At 40.6% G+C, this 23,157-nt stretch overlaps 1 protein-coding gene across 4 annotated transcripts in view; it reads right to left on the bottom strand.

The window, feature by feature from the left end:
* Positions 1-22,536, bottom strand: part of LOC135469813 (BAH and coiled-coil domain-containing protein 1-like) — a 56,071-nt gene extending 33,535 nt beyond the window's left edge. For 3 of the 4 annotated variants that reach the window (XM_064748425.1, XM_064748448.1, XM_064748440.1), the window contains exons 1-3: positions 21,220-22,535; positions 16,057-16,372; positions 8,014-8,124 (exon numbers count right to left, since the gene is read on the bottom strand). In XM_064748425.1, coding sequence (XP_064604495.1) covers positions 8,014-8,124; positions 16,057-16,285 — 340 coding nt within the window. In that variant the 5' untranslated portion in view covers positions 16,286-16,372; positions 21,220-22,535. Of the gene's footprint in view, positions 1-8,013; positions 8,125-16,056; positions 16,373-21,219 lie in introns of all 4 variants that reach the window. The other variant, XM_064748433.1, reaches the window with a different exon arrangement.
* Between the last annotated feature and the right edge of the window lie 621 nt (positions 22,537-23,157).

Below are 23,157 nucleotides of genomic sequence, written 5' to 3'. Positions count from 1 at the left end.
GTCATTTAGTTTTGTTAAATGGCACACCATGTTTTTTTACGATACACTTGCTTCTAAAGGAACCTCATTGATAAAGACATATTCGTATCCAGTGTTGCAAAATGCAATTTTCACTGATGTACGTCAGAACACTGTAGGGATGTTATAAGTAAGAAACCAAGGCATCTACAAGTCAAATTTGAGTACTGTCGTCGAAAGCATTTGAACTAATCCCCGCCAGCTGTACAGAAGATGTGAAGATTGCATGTTTGTTTGATCGATTTGCACAACTGCATACGTTCTATGTATGTTCTATGTATGGTCAATGTGTGGTCCAAGTAGCAACACCAACTATATATACAGTGAATTATGTGGGGCGAGACACATACATAAAGACCTACACATTCACGCAATCAGAAGTGAAGTCATCCAGTCAAGAGGCAAAGTATGGTGTACCTGTAGCTGTAGCAACTGTTTTTTTTTTTTTCATATTTATCAGAATATATTTCATACCCCCTGTATAGTGATGGATAATTCTGTGTCGGCTTGTACATGTTTTAGCTACGGAGCTGATTAGTCAACGTTTAACATACAATAATCCAAAGTAAAGTAATTACAAACTATACATGCGACATATAGTCTGACCGGAGGAGCAGGTCTTATTGTTGCTAAAATCCACAACACTTTGTTCTCTAGTAGATTTAACATACAGCAGGTTCATCTGGCAACGTTACCTACTCTAATTACATTTAGTTATTATGTTTACTGTTCTCCAGTGATGAAATGCGTGAAGCATTGATAATGCCATATACGACGTCCATACGTCCACGACTGAAGGGAGCGCGTTTTGCAAAGTGTATGACAGGTAAAGTTATGCACAGCTAGTGAATAATGATAATAACAATCATAAGAGTGTATGTATACATTGCTGGTGAAAAAATGATATCCCTGTGGAAAACTTACAATACGGTGATGCTTTCCTATACGACATGGTATCCATCAATGAATATACACGAGTTTTAAACTGACTGGAGATAGGTGATACTTCGGCATTTGTACCTCAACCGCTCCTCCAGATAAAAAAAAGAAAACGTTATTACCAAAGACCTGCTGGATTTTTACTTCTCTATAGATTAAATGTACACAACTTCTAAACAGTAATTCATGTTCGCTTATAGTTCATATACATATTTCAAAGTTCATACGCCACGCTTTCACACAGAGTTTGCTCGTGCAATTCTTGGATAATCTTCTACCCCAAAATAAATAGCTTGGTCCCTTGAGATATATGTCTGGTGTTCGATGGCAATACGCAACAAGATGCAATTCTGGGACTTGTATTACGTGTCCAGTGACATATACATGTCTACGAAGGGAAGGAAACAATTCGAGAAGAACAGCGTTACGTGCATATATAATGGATTTTCACCAACACCTGGCTGTAAAGGAAAACGTGTCGCCGTCAATTCAAAACAATATGCATTATTTGTGTCACCTATCTCATCGTCTCCATATGCATGCGCACGTTGCGTAGATGTTTGTATATGATATCTGCCCTCATAGCCTTTGACAGCAAAATCAATCTACTTATCCAGATGTTCATGAATGGCTAATCTTATCTACATACATCTACTCGTATACAATTAAACCCTAAAATCAATTAAAAAACCGACAAAGGTATCTAACACAGACTTCCGCCGTTTTGCACATCGCCGAACACCGATAGACACACGTATATAGATTCACATCCATGACCTGGCGGCCGGTTGTTCTTTAGTTTAGGTTGACCCGAAACTTTGCAAACACCGTACTATGCAAAGTGAAGATTGTTTTAGGTTACTCTTTGCTCACAGTACGACACTGATATGGCTTACTCGATGTTACGTTTCCAACGTGGCTTGGCGGCAAATGACTTCTCCACAGTTGTTATCATAGTAGGGTAAAGAATTGATACAAACTGAAATGTCACCATTGGGTCGCGACGCCCATCCTCCGTGGACACACCAAGAGAAGCCATATTTTTATGACAAATAGTTTAATTTCCGATTACGGGCGAGTCCCCAGAATGCCGGTGTCACCATCATATTTTATTCCCATGTGACAATCGTGAGGTGGGCCTCGGGCCCTGCCGACCGGCTGTGTATTATATGAGTATACATCATGCCTTGCGGAGCGGGGAGCGTTGTGCGAACACCCTGGAGATGCCCGCTCTAGGAAGTGTCTGTCCACTAACCCCTGATTGATGACCACTTGCTTCCTCACGGCTAACTGACAGCTCTACATCTGGACGAGTCCAGAGTCCGGAACAAAAATAAAATCAGCCATTTAAACATTTATACAAGCGTTTGTTAGTTCCTGAGGCGCCATCAATGCCACGAAATGTTCGCCAGGCGTCTACATTCACTGGGAACTTTTCACATTATACATTACTATAGACAAAGTTCTGCTAAACCTATACCGGGGATTCAGGAAAACAACTCCTAGCGGACGATTAAGTGCAAAATAAATCTTATCACTTAAAAAAAGGCTATTAGAAATCGTGCTTGTGGTTACTTTTAAAGGTATCCAGACCTATGCGATCTGCACAGTATTATGTCGCCTGACTGCGTGTATGGATGAGCGCATAGGCACATCTATAGCTAAACTCGTACGTTCATTATTTGAAACTCCACAAAAGTATGTAAAATACCGGTAATGAATTAAAACCAGATTCAAAAACAATACAACTGCACTGGCCTCTCGAATAATTCTTACTATTTCCGTCTTTCAGTTTTCAATGGAGAACTTAATGCCCAATTAGTATACAGATCACGTCCTGCATGTGGACTGAACTTAATAAAATTGTATGCAAATTGTGCAGTTTTTTTTTTTTACACTTAACATAAAACACATTTCAACACATAAATGCGTGTATGTTTCTGAAGTTTCTAAAGGTTTTGTAAAACAGGGAGTTGATCAGCCAATGCGAAAAGCACTACACTATTCACGTTTGCATGATGCTGACGTTTCTGTAAATGTTGACTGAGTATGCTGTACATGACTGGTGTAATCTCTGCTTCATATATGTTCATGATAAAAACTATATTCGACGATAAACATATAATAAATGAAATCTGCCAGTCGTCTGGTTTATTTTGCCGAATCTAGATGGACACCGTAGCACATGCAGCACTGCCTCCCAGAATGCAGGACATTTGGTTCGTGGGATGTCATTCCTCTCGAATTTCCGCTCATGTCCAAGAAACCTGTACGAGCAAGAAGCCTTAGAAGTGATGGCTGAGTGGCACATGCTTTGTGTTAGCGAACGGCATGGGGTGTTCTGCTGCCTCCTGAATGGCCCGAGGCCCATCACTCCTGTCCCCCACCCTCCCCTCACGACGCTCTCCCGGCAGGGAATTCTGAAGCGGACCTCGCTAGCATCTTACAACGTTTTTTGACGAGGCCATGTAACTTGATTGCCTTTCAGATCACCCATCCTTGGCAGTTCTTTATTCTGCCTAGCCTCAAAGGAGATTTCCATTGGAGTAAAAAGGCATATACCATAGAAGTTGCCTACACTTTAACAATAGGGATACAATTGATCATGTTTGATCAGTGTAGCGGTGTATCATCCGACCAACAATAAACCAAGTGAAAAGCGGACCGGCATTCACTCACCAAGTAATGGGTACCTTTCCACACTGCGAAGAATAAAACGATTTTAATATTTCATTTTATTTTGGCCTCGGATCAATCTTGTATGCCGTGAACACTCCCTACATCAATCCGGTCCATGTCCTTGCGTCGATCGTAGAAGACTGCATGAATATATTTCACGTCCGGGTTTCAGCCAGATCAAATCGCATCGTCTTATTCAGCCTATAATCTAATTTCCTTTGATAGTCAGTTGGGCATGCCTTTAATTAATTAAGCAATAATATATTTTCTATGTTCGTCGTTTGTGTTCGAGGTTATCGAACCTATAACATTCCGTAATGGTGTGGCTACATCTCTTCGACACGTTTTCGGTGAACGATACAGAAAAAACAACTTTCAGCGTTGAAGCCAGTAGAGAAACCAGGCTACAGTGCGGCCAGATGGTGGCTTGCTACGAGATCTAGCTGAAAGATCTGGACATCCGATCTTGTCTCCCACCCGCGGGATTTCAACCAATATACCATAGCCAAGTGACTATTTATAGCTGCGGACGTATTTGCTGACTAGAACAGGTGCTTGTTGACACATCGGTTCTTTCGCAGCACAGCCTCGCAAACAACTGCCGACTTCAACGTATTCATTTATTGACGTCGTTAGGCTACGCGTTTACGTTCTAATCAATTAGGACGTAATACAATATTCACTGTAAAGATGCAATTGGCAATATATTTCGTTAATACAACACATTAATGCGTCCACCAACAAAAATAACGCTCACTGTTCACTAACTCTAAATAGTTCACTGCAACAAATCGCTGCCATGTCACTCCCTTCTACCAACATTGTCGTGTCGAAAGCCGTAACTGTCTCCTGGTTATAACACCTCGCCACGATTTGGATGAAATACCGGCAACGTGGTGTAAATATAAGCGTCATGTCCGACATTCATATACCATTCGTAGTGCGTAAAGGGCGTTCCAAGTCGATAATCGCAAGATCCATTTCCAAAACAACGTTTAACACTAGCTCCCAAAGACAAAGTTATGTAAGAAATTATACAAATAGGAAATAAAAGCCGGTAACACACAAGAGAGAAGCGGTCATCAGTTTTCAATGATGCCGGGCAGACAGTGGATATTCCAGGCATGAATTCCATATCAAAGTTCAAATTCGTAGTCCATGTGTTCCATGAATCATTCTTTCATTAATTTATTCCTGTTAATCTAGAACTGAAACATACGATCGAAATATAGACAAGTCAAGTTGCATAAACGCGGGGAATCTATTAAATACATATATTATATGTAATGACCATGATTTATCTTTCTTGTAGCATCAAAGACGTATTTCTTGTAAGCTGTCGAGTCATGAAGAGCACCCAGACCACAGAAACTCACTTCATCTGATGAAAAGTCGACCGCGCATCTAAGTAACCATGTAAGCCACGACCATATTAACGACCAGTTAGACTACACTGATTTGTGCAATAACGGTGAAATAATGGTGTAACCATAGGTAAGTATTTAGTAATTACTGTCATTTACTTTGAGTTCATTTGTCTCCAGGCTAGGCCGTTCATTTCATATTTCGCCAGACTCAATAGGTATGCAATGAAAAGCATACACAGGAGAGTATGTCTACGATTTAATCACCACCAAACATACCGAGCATACTCTGTGTCCTAGGGCTATTCCAATGGATTCATCCCATCTGGAGGCGTTCAGGATATAATTTGACCAAAATTGCACAGATTGGGCTAAGGTTGTACTCAATACGACAGTGAGCTCCGAATCAAAAATTCTCACTGTGTTCCCCTTGTTCTCCCAAGAACATCTAAGCAGCACGCGCCTTTAAAGTTAATCATTCGCTTCGTCCTAAACCTCATTCAGCCGCTATTTCATGTCACTTTTGTTTTTTGCCCCGATAGCATACCCACTCCAACCAAATCGAGACACTGCCGTCTTCATTTTCTAGAGAAGCCGCCGTTGTATAAGTGAAATATTCTTGAGTGCGGCGTAAAACACCAATCAAATAAATAAATAAATTTCCAGAGAAAACTAGAAACATGGATAACTGATCAAATGTATATACCAAGCCGGCACATTTTCCGCTGTCAACATACACACTGCCTTGCAACCACAAAAGCATATCCGTATGCAATAAACTTCCTGACACTGTGCAAATAAAGGACACACGTGGACATTCCCCAGTGGATGTGTTCACTATACCATGGTCAGAAATTAAGGCCTAGAAAACCCAAATCAGTGAAGCCATTTCATCAGGTGATCACTCAATATTGTCAGACTTCCTGTCCATAATGTGGTCTGGACGCTGCCAATGGTGAATGTGTGGGACAGGCTACCAGTAACTGTGAAGAAATCTTGGCGGGTTGACTACCAGTCTATTCAATGCCAAAGCCTCAGAACTAATCCTCGTATGGTCAAGCCATATGTTAGCTGACCGCGTGGTCAGTTCAGCCTGACATTCGGTCGATGGTCGATGGACTAACCGCCAACTCAAAATCAATCCAGCTCTAAAAGAGACTCCAAATTCCAGCCATATCCAACGCTCGTTTATATTGGAGCTATATCCAAACGCTGCACTCACCTCACAACTGGAGGAATGTTTGAAAGGGATACGCCTAGGTATCCCATAATTTGGCCAGCCCAAAAGTGTGGGACACTCTATATAATGTCAAGAAAGGGTAAAACGTTCTTTATCATGTTTGTTTGTTTTGTTTTTTTTTGGGGGGGGGGTGTTGTTTTTTTTTTGTTGTTGTTGTTTTTATTTGCTTGGGATCTTAAGGCGCTTTCAACATTATTTTGGCCACACAAACGCGGTGTCTCTCATAGCCGGCCGGTCATATGCAATGCGATTGTCGCTTATCAACATCATGCAGGGTAATTTTTCCACCCAAAACTGATCGTAGTATGATCTCTGTTTTGAATATTATGAGTTGTAACGGCTTTTACTAGCATTCATTAGTAAATGCAAACTAAATAACTGTACTTTGAATTCGATCAGTCCACCAAATACCTTACAAAAATATTAAAATAAAACTAAATAAGACAAATTAAAAACTTTTGCATAACCTGATCTGTTTAAGTATGTCTTACAAACGCTTTTTACAAGTATTCGTTAATAATTGCACACGAAGTAATTTTGCTTTGAATCCGAGCAGCACAACAAATGCATTAAAAATACTAGAACAAATCTCTCTATTACAGATTAAAAGTAAAACTGCGCTTGCTTGCAAAAATTCTATATCAAATTTATATTCATAAGTGTATTTACAGTGAAGCACATATATTTATAGTGTTTCCTCATTGTTTGTGGGGTCTTTGTGACAAAAAGCGATCCACAGCCTGAGCAGGGCAGTTTGTAAGGCATTACATTTGTTGTAGACCACATGACGTCCATCAATATGGCGTGAAAGTATGAACGTCACACGCGGACAGTTTGTCTGTAACTTGCCATAGCTTACCCCAAGCACTCATCTTTCCTATATACATAAAACTGACCACCATCATTTGTAGGAAAAATCCTTGAGTATGGCGTTAAACAACAACCGAATAAATATCAACCGTTGTGATGTGTTGCCTCATAAAGAAACATCATGCATGTCCTGCTCACTTGACACCACACAGGATTTGACACCAAATAGTAAGATAAGGTCGTCCAGTGCTTCGTCTTATGCTTAGTTCCAAACCGGGAAGCCTAAAGACGTTTACTCCAGAACAGTATTGAACCAAAGTTTTACGTTCACGAGGCGCACGTTGTAATATCTTGGCCAGCCGTTTCTCTGAGTTTAAACCAGACTGTAGGGATGAGTAATGAAATAATATTGTTTTGTGTCGCGCGATTCTTTCATTGACCAGCTACATATGAGAGTCTTTTCTCAAAGGTCAAAAAATAATTTTGACTACTGCCGAAGCCTGTTTTGTTAAATTATCTCGCAATATTACAGATTTGTTCTGCATTTTGTTTCTGGTAAATCTTTTAATATTACTGTCACAATATTCTTGAAATCATTAATAAAGATCTGTTTTAAAGTATTTGTTGCCGGGATGTTTAGATTCAAATGGATGTCGTTCTCTTTTAACGTAACACACGTAAAACTCATTCGCAAATTATATAAAAAATTATGACTATGTCCAGCTAAACTATTCTAAATATCTACTACACGGTGACTTCTGATCTGAAGAAAGTCCCCTCACATGGTGTAGATATAAATTGATTTTAATGCTAAAAATCACACTTAGAAACTTAGAAATCACACTTAGTGACTCCACTATGTTTGTATCGCGCTAATAAACTCAACTCAACTATCGTTGTGTCGTACTTGGGATCTTAGTTTTTTTGTTGTGGTTTTTTTTTTTTTTGGAGTGGCCGACTTACCTTCTGACTGCGCTGCCCAGTACTGTGGATACTGATGAAGTGATGGTTTTATCCCGTCAGCACCCGTCTGGGACCGGCTACCCAGGTAATTATCCATCACATAACCCGCGCCTGCCAACAAACAAACATCATAAACATCTGCATCATTTGGAAACATGCTTTTAATGACGACCATAACATGTCTAATATGCAGAAAGTCGCTATGGTGTACAGCTATATGATCCTAGCTCTGCACACAATGGCGACAGCCATGTTTGATCCAACTGACGAATGTATACATGCTTTCATTAAAGGCTTATCAACGTCATCTAATGAGAGTAAATGATTCAATAATTGTGACAGAGAAAACTCTGGTGATAAAATTTTGGGAGGAAATGCACAGCATCGGTTTACACTATGGAGCTGATGAGAAAAGCCGAATCTGAAATAGGGTGTCATGCATGGGGTCAAGTGTTTGTCCAACAATACTTCCCCTCACACACATGACAGGCACGACAGACCCACTCTGCAACTCTAATCTGCTTGTACGAATCATCTTACTAACTAATCCACCTCATGTTTAAATTAATGCTTTCTCATATACATGTATATATATAGACAGTAGACATCACTTAGCTGTAACTATAGGGACTGTATATATACCGTAACCACAAAATCTCTTGTCTTTGTTAATTAAAAGAAAAACATCCTCCTCTAAACTTGGTCCACAATATATACCAGGCAGTTTTTTCTCAGTTTTGATTATACCACAGCATCCCGAAGCTATCAACACAAATACAAGTCTGTTTAGAACATGCACAACAGTCTGCAGAAGAACACCACGGTTTGTATTTTGCAAACTCAATCGAAAATATTTTTTACGTGGTCAGTGGTCGAAAGAGTGGGCTATTCGGATTCTGCAAACTTAGTCGACAGAATATTTTTATTTTGTACAAAAATCTGATTTTACAAGCTTTAAAAATGCATTGAATCGTAGAACATATCTGGAGTGAACTACTAGGAACTGTAAAACCAATAAAACCATTTAAATATATCGCTAAGAATTTTAAATTGAATCGAGGATATTTTATCAGACTTGTCGGATTTTAATTAACTAATTTTTTAAATTTTATCCCCTTTTCATAAGCTTATTTCCAGTGCATCCAAATAAAAGCTATGACATCGCAAATGTATTACTTAAATGAAAAAAAATAACTGTAAAGTTGTTTGCATTACATAAACCATACAACATATAAAATGCATTCATGGCAAATAAACTATTACGAGAAATTCATTAAGTTTATTTGAAAAAAAAATGAAACCCACGCATTTTGGAATGACTAAGCAACACTTTCGACAAGACAATAATCCGTGGCAAAGAGTATTCTGAACACGGCGCCGGACAAGAGCAGGAAATGATCTACAAGCAACCAACGCATACAATTCAACTATCTGGTCGACAGAATATGGTTTGATTAACACAGGTTAACACTTAAAATGTCACCAAACTTTAGAGCAAAATATCCAAACAAAACCTAGAAATTGTTCAAGTAGCTGGAATATTTGCCAACTGTACACGCCGGCAATTAACGAGTTTTCCAAAACGTTGATATTTATTCAACAAGACACTAACCATGTATATGTATGCCGAGTTCGAAGACACGGCACTGCCAAACGTACATCAATGTTATTTTTCATGCGTCTAAATTGTCCAGTTGTCACTAAAATAGGAAGCAAGCACCTAACCAGAACGATCTGACAAATGTGGCAGTGTGTGGAAAAAAGCTCTTCTGAAATAGTCCAACACTGTGTACTGACAATTATCGCCGAGAACATGTCGTTTGTCTATTTACAGCTATTCAACTGTGTGCAGCCAGCGGACCAGTAATTACAAGCCTTTGTCGTCCTGTTGCAGCTACGCTGTAACCAACTGAGCAATTACACTACTCCTGCAGCACACGGAATAATTTAGAGCTAAACTCTACCATTCCCCTATATACGTCCCCTTTGAAGTGAAAATTCAACAAAACTTATCAGCGGGAGTCGATGGTCGCAATCCCTGTGTATAGGAAGAGCTTACGGTGAATCTGGACGATTCCCTGTGCTTGTTCGGTGAGTCTGCCAGGCGCAGGCAGGCAAGGAAAGGAACTTGACTTGACGTACGTAGCCGGGAGTGACACCGAACAAACAGCAGGGCTAATGAGCCAACATGTATTAACAGTTTAATTCAACCGCCTCCACGACAACTTACCACCCGTATGGAAATGTCCAGTTCTCAGATCCTTTATCACACACACATCTTACACATAACAAAATGGCTGAAGTGTATCACTAAACCTAATTTAAACACCGTTGAACTTGTTCAGGCTTCCGAACGAGTTTTCACCGAGATTAAAACAAAAAGTTTGCAATATATTAAACAAAAAAATATTTTCGCAAAATATTTCAGAAAATATTTTACTCATATCGCTATGAAAAAACAACAGTTTGATGATGACACAATACCAGTAAGAGACATTTTTTCCTGCGAATCAAGTGGTAGGTGAAATGGGTCCAATAATGGAAACAAATAAAGTTTATTATTTTTTTGGCGAGGTGAAAAATCACGAGAATCCATACATATAAATCTGTAATACTGCGCAGGACAGGGAAACAAATGAAACATAAATATTGTCAATAGTGACACTTCAGTCTCCATGTTCCGAGAAATACCCCCCTCCCCCCCCCCCCTGATTATAGTCACTGCTTTTAGAATATGGTTATTATCGCTTATGTTATATTTTAGAGCTTATAAGAAACGTGTTTAATATGAAGAAATAAATTTCAATTCGTGCAAACGACTAAAAAATGCCCCCGACCCTTTCGTAAGGTTAACTATTAAATGCAGCAAACCTTCATAAAATAATTTTCTGGCCAGTAATACCCACACATAATTTTAACAGATATTTACAATTTTCAGTGAGAGATTGTGACCATTTCGTTAAGTCGTAAGTGGCGTTTCTGAATGTAAGTGGCGTTTCTGAATGTAAGTCGACCCAGGTAACCCCTTTATGCAGCCAGGTTCAGTGGCCGTGACTGGCTTGCTCGTGCCTCGTCGATACCTTGTCTGTGGCGAAGGTCTCAACCCGAACAGAGCTCAATCGCCCCCAGACACAGCGATGAACAGCCGCTCGGCGAGCCAGCCAACTGCCTACCAACGCTCTTTCATGTTGTGTACGAAAACCGGTGTAAATTTGTCTCCGAAAACATAAAGGTACAACGCATCAATACTGCGGCTCCACAGACAGTGATTTTAGCGGCCAGGGTTTTGTACAAGGTGGCGTATTTGTTGGTGATTTTGCGGATTATCGACGGTGTGTGGAGGGTAAGATGGCGGCTAAAGTCGCAGAGCTCGCGGAGTAAATAGGTCAGCCCGATTGGACATAACCTTTATACCCGAGGGAACACTGGACTTTCACTACCAGCGAAGGTCGGCCAATCGGTTAGTAATAAACCCATGTGTATTCGTTCATGTAAAAATTAAATATTTTATGAAGAACCCAAATGCTAGCATGTTGAGCCTAGTCTGATAAATGTGCGTTGCTTTGCAAACCAATAGTAGTAATTCGAGCATACCCGCTACTGAGGCCTGATGAAAATGACGAAGATGTGGAAAAGGTTGTTAGCACAAATGGAACGGCAATCACCTGCCAGTACAACGGCCATTGACCACAGCCACAATTTTGTACTTAAATGATTTATAATTAATAACCTAATCTTAAGATCCGGATCAAAGTTTGCTACGTAAATATTAATTCATTTTCTGTAATATATGTAATGCATTTCAAATTAGTAATTTATCTGTAATGATGGTTTATTTTTTTTTTTGGAATGAGAATATTTTAAATCTTAATAGAAAACGTATTTAGCATTTTTTGACACGCTGTGGCCAGTATGGGCCAAATATACGTGCAAAAATAAAAATGAACGTCACTTGGAAACCATATACAGATACCATATGAAGCAAAGCCTTACATTTTCTTATGAAATGCTGCATGCAACTGGGTCTAAAAGCCTTTCTTTATGGCCGTCATATATCTTGCTACTGGCTTGGTTCAGGTCTTTAGTGCCGATTTGCAGCTAACCTTGCACTGTTGCACACAGCATGCATAGTACACAAGCAGAAGATTTAATAAATGCAATTATAAAAATAACATCAATCATAAACCGTTGCTTATTTTTTTAAATAGATTTTTTGAGCTGAAATACAAGCTTTACTTTTTTTATTTCAAATAAAACTATCTGATTTCAACATAATGGGCACATTGTAAAAGGAGGAAAAGTCGCTGTAGTTAGTTGTCAGTCGCTGTACTATTCAGTCTTCATTAAACACGAATCAACTGCGCCAGTGCTTTCTGTATTTACTGGGATCGTGGCCTGAGACAATCAGTCTTACTTGAGGAGAAGGGCAATACAAAACAGTTCAAATCTATCAAAATATAAAATTATCTTAACGAGATTTTAACGATGGGAAATTCCCCACCAAAAAACATAAAGCCTTACGAATGACTTTTGAGTTGTTTATTATAATGGAACTGGACCATATTACTGAAAACTAAGGCATGCTTCGTGGCGTGTTCCCCCGCCGCGAGACTGTTTTCCATCGGCCAAAACTACCTCGGAAGAACACAGGAATTATCGAACTATTAATGAACTTCCTTCAGCAGTAATTAATTTTGTTAATTATTGACACTGTAAATTAACTGAAAAGAAGCAAGTTGCAATTACACGACTACGTCGACATTCCTGACTGCACCCATTAGAAGCTGATTTTGTCTACTCGCTCAAGCTGGCAGGGGATGCGCTTGCCTTCGGAAAGGGAGTGTTTCATAAAATATTGACACTACAGCCCCGTCCATGTATGACTAACGGTCCAGTAAAAATCTCGGACCATCTACGTCCAGATGACGTGTAGGGAACACTGCCCGCGATCCTGTCACCCACGGCACAGCTCCGCCTAATCACCGGCCTTTCCAAGGACTGAACCGCACTCCGAATATGTCCCGCGGCGAGAAAAAAAGTTGGAACTACAGCGTCAGATTTACATCTCCATGCATACAAATAGCCTTTCCAGAAGTTTTACGGCCGTAAATTGCGATAAAAAGATTATTTATAGGCATATAGTCAAATATGTTGCGGAGTGTGCATTCATTTTGGGGCACTTGCCCCAAGCTTCTCACACAAATAAGTCCCGGCACGGAATGAGAGACAGGAGATTTCATTGATGGCATCACTTGTAATATCAATCTGGACAATGACGACCACAGCCCGGTGTAGTTTACAACCCTCTTCGCGGCTATGGTGTATAATTTAGCGAACAGCCACAGTCCGTCTTGGAGCCTATCTCTATTGAAGTATAACGGCTCCTTTAAAGAAAACAATGTCCATGGACGCCAACTCGACCAGAAAAAAAACTAACGGCCACCCCCACCCTCCTACAAATATGAATATACGCCTTAATATCCTGCATTCAGTGATACAAGGCAATAAAACAAAATGCCTCGAACGCTACTTTTTCAATAACCGGATAAATACTGAATGAGACTACCACACAGAATCTACCCATGCCATTGCAATCAGCTGTGCCCTGGGTAACATCATAACGTACCCCAAGTTGCATCACTTGGCGTCTACAGGGAAATCGACAATACAGTCTGCTGAATTCGCAAGAAAAGCAAAACGTAATCATTTGGGATATTTTCCTCGTATATTAAAAGAGAGCATTAAAAGTCATCTGGATCTTTATATAAACTCGCTATTGCTACATACACATACCTGTGTGTCTTTCAATCACAAGGTCAAACGACACGCGGGTTCAAATACCATCCTTAGGGAGTTTTAAAGATTCCTCCTCTTCCATCTTTCTCGAAAACTTTGGGCACCATGCATGGGCAATGAGTGTTCGGCACTGCTCTCTCACGTGCAGCAACATAGAGTTTGCCGAAGACCACTTGTCATACGTGGAAAAGTTTCACGTGTATAGTATAACTTGCCACAGGTCAGTGGTTTATTAGTGGCACTCTTCCTTATTTATTTAATTAGAGTTGTACGCCGTACTCAAGAACATTTGTGTATATAATATACGACGGCGGTCAACCTTATGGTTTGAAGGAAATCAGCAAAAGCGCGGGGTAAACTCACGACCAGGTTTGTTATTCGCGTTTTAAAAATCTAACTATGTCAGTGGTTTTCGTATCCCAAAATACATTTTAAGTGCAACAGTCTCGAGGTGGTTTTTGAAAACTTGATAAAAAAAATAACTCTCCTTTTCGAATTGGTACCGTACATAGATTTATGAGCAAAGCCATTTCCGTGCTACTGCATGACAAGTTACGAAATGCATGCATAATAACTGCTCTTTTCACTGATGTCCCAAGACCCTCACACATTTTACACCGTCCATTCTGATTGCAGTTCAGATTTTGTTCCAAACAGATATACCGCTAGCAAGCTGTTTACATGTTTTTTCAGTTTATATTGAGCACAACTACAGGTTTACAAAGACGATGACGATATACACTAGTTTGTGCTAGAGGCATACATATTTCTAATTACGAGATTCAAAATGTGAGACTGGCGCAGATACTAGCTCTTCACGGAACACTCAGCTTGCTCAAGACATTAATTAATTTAGCCCTTAAACAACTTTATTTTCCAAGCAAAAGTAGCCAAAATGGTTACAATTTGCAGTCTTCTTGGTCTTTTGGCAAAGGCTGTACAGAATTAGATGTATCTTCTCATAAAATTCCGTTGGAATGAAGAAATTGATGCACTGACTACACATCATAACACCATTGTGGACTTGAAGCAAAAATATAACACTGCCCGTGGGTTAAAACTGTTAAGCCACGACTAATTTAAGAAGATCGCCATCCTGGTAAAGCAAAATTTTCACCACCTAATTAGTAATAGACCTATTTCAGTTTTAAATCGTTATCTAACTGCTGAGTTCTCTGAATTGTGTGTTTGCGGCAGGACAACGTTTCGCCACAGGAAGTATATAGTTTGTCTCCTGACAAGCAGGGAGAGGATATGACATAAGTCTCCCAGACAGGCGCTTTATGTACTTATATTTTAAAATAGGACTCATCGACATCATCAAACCATGCCTAGTCCACAGCACCCTAAAAATTCACCGGCACCCTCACTCCTGTTTCGGACGATCCAATTATAACCGCTGCTATCTCAAATAAACCTAGTCTCCTTAACACAGATGCAAAATCTACAAAAGAAAATTGCAATTCGCTGGTATACTTTCATTGACCGCGACTGTTCGGAATAGGGGCGTGTCAGTGCATACAACCACAGTCCGAGACGACAGCGAAAAACAAGCAGCAGGTTGTTAATAGCTGTCAATAGTCCACATCAGTCAGGTGTCTGTGGACCTATCTGGCCATGGAAACTTGACGAGTCTGCCTGCATGCCCGCTTCAACAACCTCTTACGTAATGCTCGCTGGGCCCAGCACAAGAGATCGGTTTAACCCACATCACATACCAACCGGGGCTGCTTTATTTAGAAAGCTGACTAACACAAAACACTAAAAAACCTATTCCAGAGTTGCGCAATGTTATTGAACATAAGGCTAAACCCGCCCTAAACAAGGCTGTTTGTCACACCGGTTAATATTGACTGAAGCCGGCCCACGCTGATTGCTGAGCTGGTCATAGCAACACTGGAGCCGACATACACAGGAAATGAACTTCTGGTCAATGAAAGTTGATCAACTCTCACTAAATACCACGCTGATTTCATACACAAAGACAATTTCTTACTTTTCACAGTAATCTAGTCCGGTCAACTCATCAAAGTTGGTTATTGTATGACGTCGTACAATTGATGCTTATGTCAGCGGTCTGCAAGCAGGCTAGAATTTAAACAAGGTGAGCCAGCATGAAGTAACCACAGGTCGCTTATTCCAGAAAGATCAACAATAAACAGTTCTTGCGTCTGGTTAATGCCAGGTTTACATTTCTAACACCTACCTAAACAGTAAAGTAACTGTCAGAATGGAAGCTTTACAAACCTGTGTGGAAGGGCAGGCTGGAGGATGGAAAGTATCTTCCACCGAACTGTCCCAAGGAAGCTAGGGTAGACGGCGTGCCCGTCCGGCCGAGGTCGGCTAGGGGGTGCCGTAATGCCCCGGTCCCAGACGATCCATCGTAACTATGACTTAACGTGCCCAGAGTGGCAGAAGCATGGGTGGTGGGTAAAAACCGACCCCTATCCAGTGTAAAGTTCATCCGTCCGTCCATCGTTGTCCAGTTCGATCGCACACGTTAAAAACTACGTGTGTGCTGCACTGCTGTCAAACCATTCTGCTGAACGGCGCTTGTCTTTATCTGCAAGAAAAGACCAGACAACCAATATGAATGCCTTCTTTTATCTTTTTGAAATAAACGGCACACATCAGTGGCCGTTAGCGGAGACGTGCAATTATACATACAGTGAAGGTTAGAGAGATTTAATCCCATCTCTGCCGCAAACTGACTCTAAACACGCAAAGTCTCAAACAAACGACCGAAGAAACAGGCATGCAGCTTAAAATAAAATACAAAATAGTCGAGAAAATGACGGGCTCTCCATAAAAAAAATTATACGAGCCACCATCCATTGGGCAAATAAGCGGTCCAACATAAACTAATTAAACTGTTCACGTTTAGACAGCTTCTGTTAGCCATAGCGCATCTTTCTGCCACATGGGATCTCGGCGTGTTGCTGACGACCTAAGTCTCGATATTTGATACATATTAATATAAGATGGGGAAGCAGACATGCTTGGCGTGTAGCCAACACGTGCATGTGGAGAACCTATAGATAAAGCTTATTGAGACACCGTGAGTGACTAAATGTGCCTGAATTTAACTGTTGTCCTAAACGCAGGGCTGGTTCTAGCTTTTATATAGCGGTAATGCTCTCTGACTACCCGCTACAGGGCTGGTCCCTGACGAGGAGGCTATCTACGACGAAGGGTGGTGTTAAGTAACAATCAAATCATTCATTACCAGATATAACGGTCTGCTGACTTCAAGGCACAAGTATGTAAGAACTTCACACAGGCTCTAGTCTATTTTGATTTTTACTGACGTCACTCTCTAACTGTATGTATTCTACAGAGCGTGTGAGTAGCCTGTTGCTAGCTTATATCTAAACCATTGAATAACAAAATTGTTACTATGCCAATAGATGTTCGTTAAAAACTTGGACATAAGCGAAAGGATCAAAACTTGAAGAATATTCATAACGACGAAGTTTAACTTCATGCTGTACAGGTAAACCACATAAAATCTTCGACGTGCATGCGCAAGGCTCGTGTTCCATTAGCCACAGAAACACTAAAATAGTTCACATACGTTATAAATACAGAAATCTAACACTCATGACGGGAGAGATCCTATCTCTGTGAAATACAAAGGGCCGTGGAAATCAGACGCAACACGGATGTAGACGACCGCCCCCCCCCCCCCAAAAAAAAGAAAACAACACTCGACCTTTCTTTACACTGTCGATGATTTTTTTTTCGTTAATATCCCTTTGTCGCTCTAAAATACTCCTGTCAAATTTGCAGTCACTATCCGGGTCTGTCAGGAATGACATCATATGTACAGCCCTTATGAGAAACACTTGTGATAAACATTTTCGTAATCGTTCAAAGACGGACATATGTGCATGGCATAGATTGCACTTGGGCGGCATGATTTTTTCACAGGCCAATTGTTTGTCTTTCGTGTAGGAAATGGAGCATAACACTAGGCATATATTTCCTCCTGCAAATCACCCAGAAAGTACAATTTATGATTAAGGTAACCAATAAAGCAATTTAACAGGATAGGTTCTATTGTCTCGATATTCAAGCATACAAACAGACTGTTTCGGTTCCCATATTTAGGCAAGTGAAGGAAGCTATTCGCTCAACCGTAGGTCCTTGCCGCCATGCATGAGCACAATACCCTGATTTCAGTTCACAACGCAGCTCGGCTATACTGAATTTTTCAGGATTGTACATAAAATAAGAGAGTTGCATTAGAATATTACCTTCGTCACGGATGTCATTAATGTAAAATACATCCGCCGAAAACAGAACAATCGTCAACTTTGATTCTGCCGTGTTCTTTTTGGATCGACATTACACAAAATCAACATCCGGGAATAAATCATACATGCTAGAGATAAAAACACTTTTTCAAAAACCTCATAGCTTAATGCACGAAGATAAAATATGAATAGATAATTCCAGATGGCCAGAATTGCATTGCGTGGTACATCGAGGAAGTAAAACTGCTGAAAAAAACTCCTAGACGATCTGACCGGTATTGATCAGCGCGTAGTTTACTAAGCCAGGCCCTTTGATAAGCGTGATGGTGGCCCCCTCGACTGGCCCGGCATGGCATCACGCCGCCACACCTCACAACAAATCGTACTGGCAACCTATTGTTAAACCTGCGGCTCACTCTGTCAAGATTAAATTCCAGTAGGCCAGAGTACCACAATCCACCATTGGTGTAGATGTGACCATAACTTCTTCCATGCCGTATTCAATGCGGTTTGTGGACTATTCAACATACAGAGCTTTCTGCTCACTCATTCTGTTCTAAATCGCGATGTTACATCAAACTGAATCCTCAAATATTTCAAAGAATTTGACAATACGTATTAATCTATTCATCTTATCGTTCAGGCCTAAGGTTTCCTGTATAGCAGCACACAATAGACAAACATGATGATTATTAAAACAATATTGTTTAATAATTAAAGGAAAGAAACAGCGCATCAACAAGCAGATGGTGGACTGACAAAAGTGCCGTAAGCGAAAAATAAACTTACACACACTCTTTGGGAGCAGAGTATATTGCTCTGGGAAAAACGTTTTGGGGAAACTGCAAGCAGAATGATTACTTCTACGGAGCAGAAATGATACTATCAACTGTTATATAATTGTCATATTTTTTCTTCTGAGTTGTATCTATCATGTCGCTGTCAAAGTAATTTGAAGTGGCGTAGGAGCAGGCTCTTGCACGTTGAATAGAGTTCAACTGCGCTTTACTGAATGGGTTTTCTAAAAGAACGGCATGGCGAAGGGACTGTATACGTATTTATACACCTATATATTGCGGAAGGATGAGAAATTCAAAGCGTTTGCATTCCAAATTGGTAAGTATTTTATATAGTTTCAGGCTGTCGTGAGATACATGTGGCGTAAACCACAAACCGAACGCCACCAAGTCGACAAACATGACATGAAAAACGACATGAAAGTTTATGTCTTTCAGACAGAAATGACTTTTTACTGTATAGAATGGTTGATTTACAGATAGTACCTTTGAACATGTCATCAGCGGTCAACTTGCGACACCAGTGTGGAGAAACTTCAGACAATGCCCTTACCCATATATTTTACAACGACGTAATTATCAAACACTAAACTTCACTGAAAATGGCGTCCTTAAAAATTAACCACACCTCCCGTATAAGCCAGAATATACACAAGTTACTACGCCGCACTAAGTTCAATAGGGCAAAAATAGGGCACCAGTAGCTTGCACGGTGATATTGAAACGAACGGATTATCACTGATTCTTCTGAATTCGTTGTTTTAAGACCTCTGCGCAGATGACTTTTACGTGAAGTTCATCACTGGTAGGCCTACTCGCACGGAACATAGTTTATCTTCTGAACAGCCACAGTTCAGAACGAAAGTGTGGCTAGAGCGTCGTTTTCTTTCCACACATATATATTCATGCTAACTTTCGACCGTGAACTCATAAACACAAATTAGTCATATACTATACAGCTTTCAGTTCTTCTAGTTCGGACAGCAATGTCATGGTTGTGAGGCTGATGACCATAGAAACCAAATGGAACCTACTGCATGTTATGCTGATGTTAACCTGGAACACCAACCAGCCACGGACTGCAATCTGCTTCCGAATATTGAGCAAGAACGGAAGTCTCTTTGCGAGCTACTGTCATCGGCATACATTAAAAATTCAGACATTCAGTTTTCAAAAGAGCAGACACGCAGTGTTTTAATGGTAAGTATCTGTCGGCTTCACGGGAAACAAAACACTAGAAAGGGCCTGGTAGTGGGATGGTATATTCGCATCAAATTAAAATCTTTTGGCATACCTAATGTTTTGATTCCCGAAATGAAAAAATAATCCCTACACAAAATCTGTGCATGGTAATGTATGCAAGTAACAGGAACTTAATTTTACATTTCACCTCATGCACTTAAACCTGCATGTTTGCAAATTACTCACATCTGTAACCGGGGTTTCATAGAATATGTTATTTAACAGTTGAGCGGGATTTGTCTACACATATTTTCTGGCACGAACTTGCCGTTACGCTGTGCGTCTGCTTTTGAAAATGTTCGTCCTGCATGTTTTGATCTTCAATTTCTTTTTGGAGGGAAAATGTAGGGTGTAACAAAATCCATGATGTCTGATTACCGATTTTTTGCCTTCATTTTGGCGTATTGGAGGTCAAATAAATTCTGGGATCTAGCGTACACAAAAATAGCTCGATATAATTCAGAAATATTTATGGGTATTTTTAAATCATTACGACGACAAAATTTAAATATGATTTAGAATATAAACTTTATCATGTATTGTATATGGTAGTTAAATGTGGGTTTCAGACAAAAATATTTTAACGAGGAAATCTTTTACAGTTTTTTTTATACCCCTCCTGTTCAGAAATTTAACAGACAACTTCAGAAAACTGTCTGAACTATTCCTTGGGAAAAAAAAAAGCACAACGGGAGAATTTTGAGACAACATTCGCTATAATTATTCGTCCGGCAACACACTACGGCCGCTCGTGGCGTTCAGCGGTGTTCGCTGGCCTGCAGAGAAGCCTTCCGTCTGAGGGGAGCGCTATCACCGACGACAGAGACGGCCGTACAGTGCAAAACCTGCGCCTATTCAGTTCATTTTTCCACCTCAGTCTTTCGATAGAAATGCATCTTTGTATTTTTCTGTAAACCACAGTACCACCAGGAGTCCATTTAAATAGGTGTCACGGTTAGGAAAAATCTTGTTAGGCAGATATCAAGAGAAAAACTTCCGTTATTTCGCCTGTTTCTGACGGCGCTGGTACACTAGCCAGGCTAGATGTTAGCGGCTGCGGGTTCACAAATCCTAACGCCCTGAACAACATGTCAGAGGAAGGAAAATGGTCTTACCTGGCCACAGATTAACAGTGGATATCAATTCCCAAGGTTTATTCGGTAAAATCCCAGTGTTATCCGTATTCTGTATGACTGAGTATGTCCATATAGGTGTAGATATTGAGGACGTGAACTAGTTGTGTACGTTCTAGTCGAGAAGCCCGGCTCGCTATGGCCGGGGCGGGCAGAGCGCTCAGTCGAGTCGCGCTACCCCAGCTATTGTTAGTACGTCTATCAAACTCCCGGCAAACACGCTTCTGATTGGCTGCATTCCAAGCCCTCTCTTACACATACCTTTGCACGCCAGCAATAGGCGGTTTCGTGATCCCCAATGTAAACAAGCCGGGTTGAGGGCTGGATGATAAACCGCAGCAACTCCAGTCGGCAGGGTCACATCGACGGGCTGTACAACATACAACAGGCTAAGCGAAACATGACGACTCGATTGGAAAACAATAACTGACGAACAATGATATCTCAACTGAATCAGGCTGGAACTTCATGAAAACACTTCTGAACTTTTCGGTATTACTATTTTTGTCTGCCTTTCCTCAATTTGGACGAGTGGACTGCTGATTGCCATCTGTTGCGCTTGTTTTGGGGGTCTTGAAACAGTTCGGCTGGTATTAATTGTTATAGAAAGGTTACTCAATTTCGTAGGAGGCAAGTCTTCACGGCCAAGTGAATGAAAAGCGGCTGTTCCCTTAATGTGACATTTGCACAAATTCTGTCCTGTCTTTTCGGCACAGAGAACAGTCCCATGTCTTGCCGTGAATAGCTGTTCTGCCTGTTCTCTCTCACCCTCACAAATTACTGTTGCACAACCCATACAAAATAAGGTATAAGGGAGTGACAGTGTCTTTTAAGAAATGTCCAACATGTCTTACTGGACCAAGTCGACCGCCAGATGACGTGAATACTATCTGAAGATTAAATCCGGTTTACTCAAATAGACGGTAGGCCGATCCACTGATGGCGGAACTGCGCTTTCTGCGCTTCCAAAACTGGTTTCGAATTGCTATCCCTCGATAATAGTAACTGAAAACACAGCGTAGGAGCTGCCAGAGCAATTCACTCGAGCTTACCGGCACCCATGCGAGCACTGTGTTCTTGATAAGAACAGGATTCATAAGTGATATTGAAAGTCGCAGCTTTGACACCCTTGTATGTCTGTTTGTAGGCCAGTATGCATCGCACTAATATGGAAAGACGAATCGGACTGGGTGTCGGGAACTTTTTAGAAGTTCCCCTGTAATAACGTGTAGCCGAAACTGCGATGGGCGGGATCAGGCGCCTCATTTAACTTGGATTTCTGAAAACATTTGATGTAGTACCAGGAAATAATGTCCATAGGTCGCTGGTGTGTGTGGAGAAGGGCCTGGTAGACGGGCTGCCCTCCCCTCCCACGAGGAAGAACACCCACGTTTATGGAGCTGTCGTTGGCTCCTCCCACGGAGCCCCTTGACGACAGGAGGGGGACAGCGCCGAAGTCACAGGCACGTTCACACACACTTGCACAACACACGTGTAATTCAAAACTCGAAAAAAAAAATACAATAAAATTTTTTTTAACGTTCGTAATAAACACAACGGAAAAATTTCTAATGAAGTAACTAAGGACCATTATATTGCTGAACAGAAAAAAATACATACACATGCCACTTGGGTTTTCTATTTATGTATTTTTCTATTCTGTGTAGTCGCATGTTGTAATTTATTTCCCAGAATTTGACATTCGCAAACTTATAAGAAAATGTCTGTATACGATTATCAGTATATCACTGTCATTTCAGGACAAAGCTGCACCAGTATTTTATTGATTAATAACTATGTATACAGTGCGAGGAGCGGTGTTTTAGTACAGCGACTAAGATGTATATACCACCAATTAGTGGTATATGTCGATGTATATACCACCAATTAGTGTAAAGAATTACCCAAGCATCCTTCACT

Source organism: Liolophura sinensis, chromosome 1 (genome assembly GCF_032854445.1).
Source record: "Liolophura sinensis isolate JHLJ2023 chromosome 1, CUHK_Ljap_v2, whole genome shotgun sequence".
NCBI lineage: Eukaryota > Metazoa > Mollusca > Polyplacophora > Chitonida > Chitonidae > Liolophura > Liolophura sinensis.
Note: the sequence above shows the minus strand (reverse complement) of the source record. Positions and strands in the feature narration are given on the sequence as shown.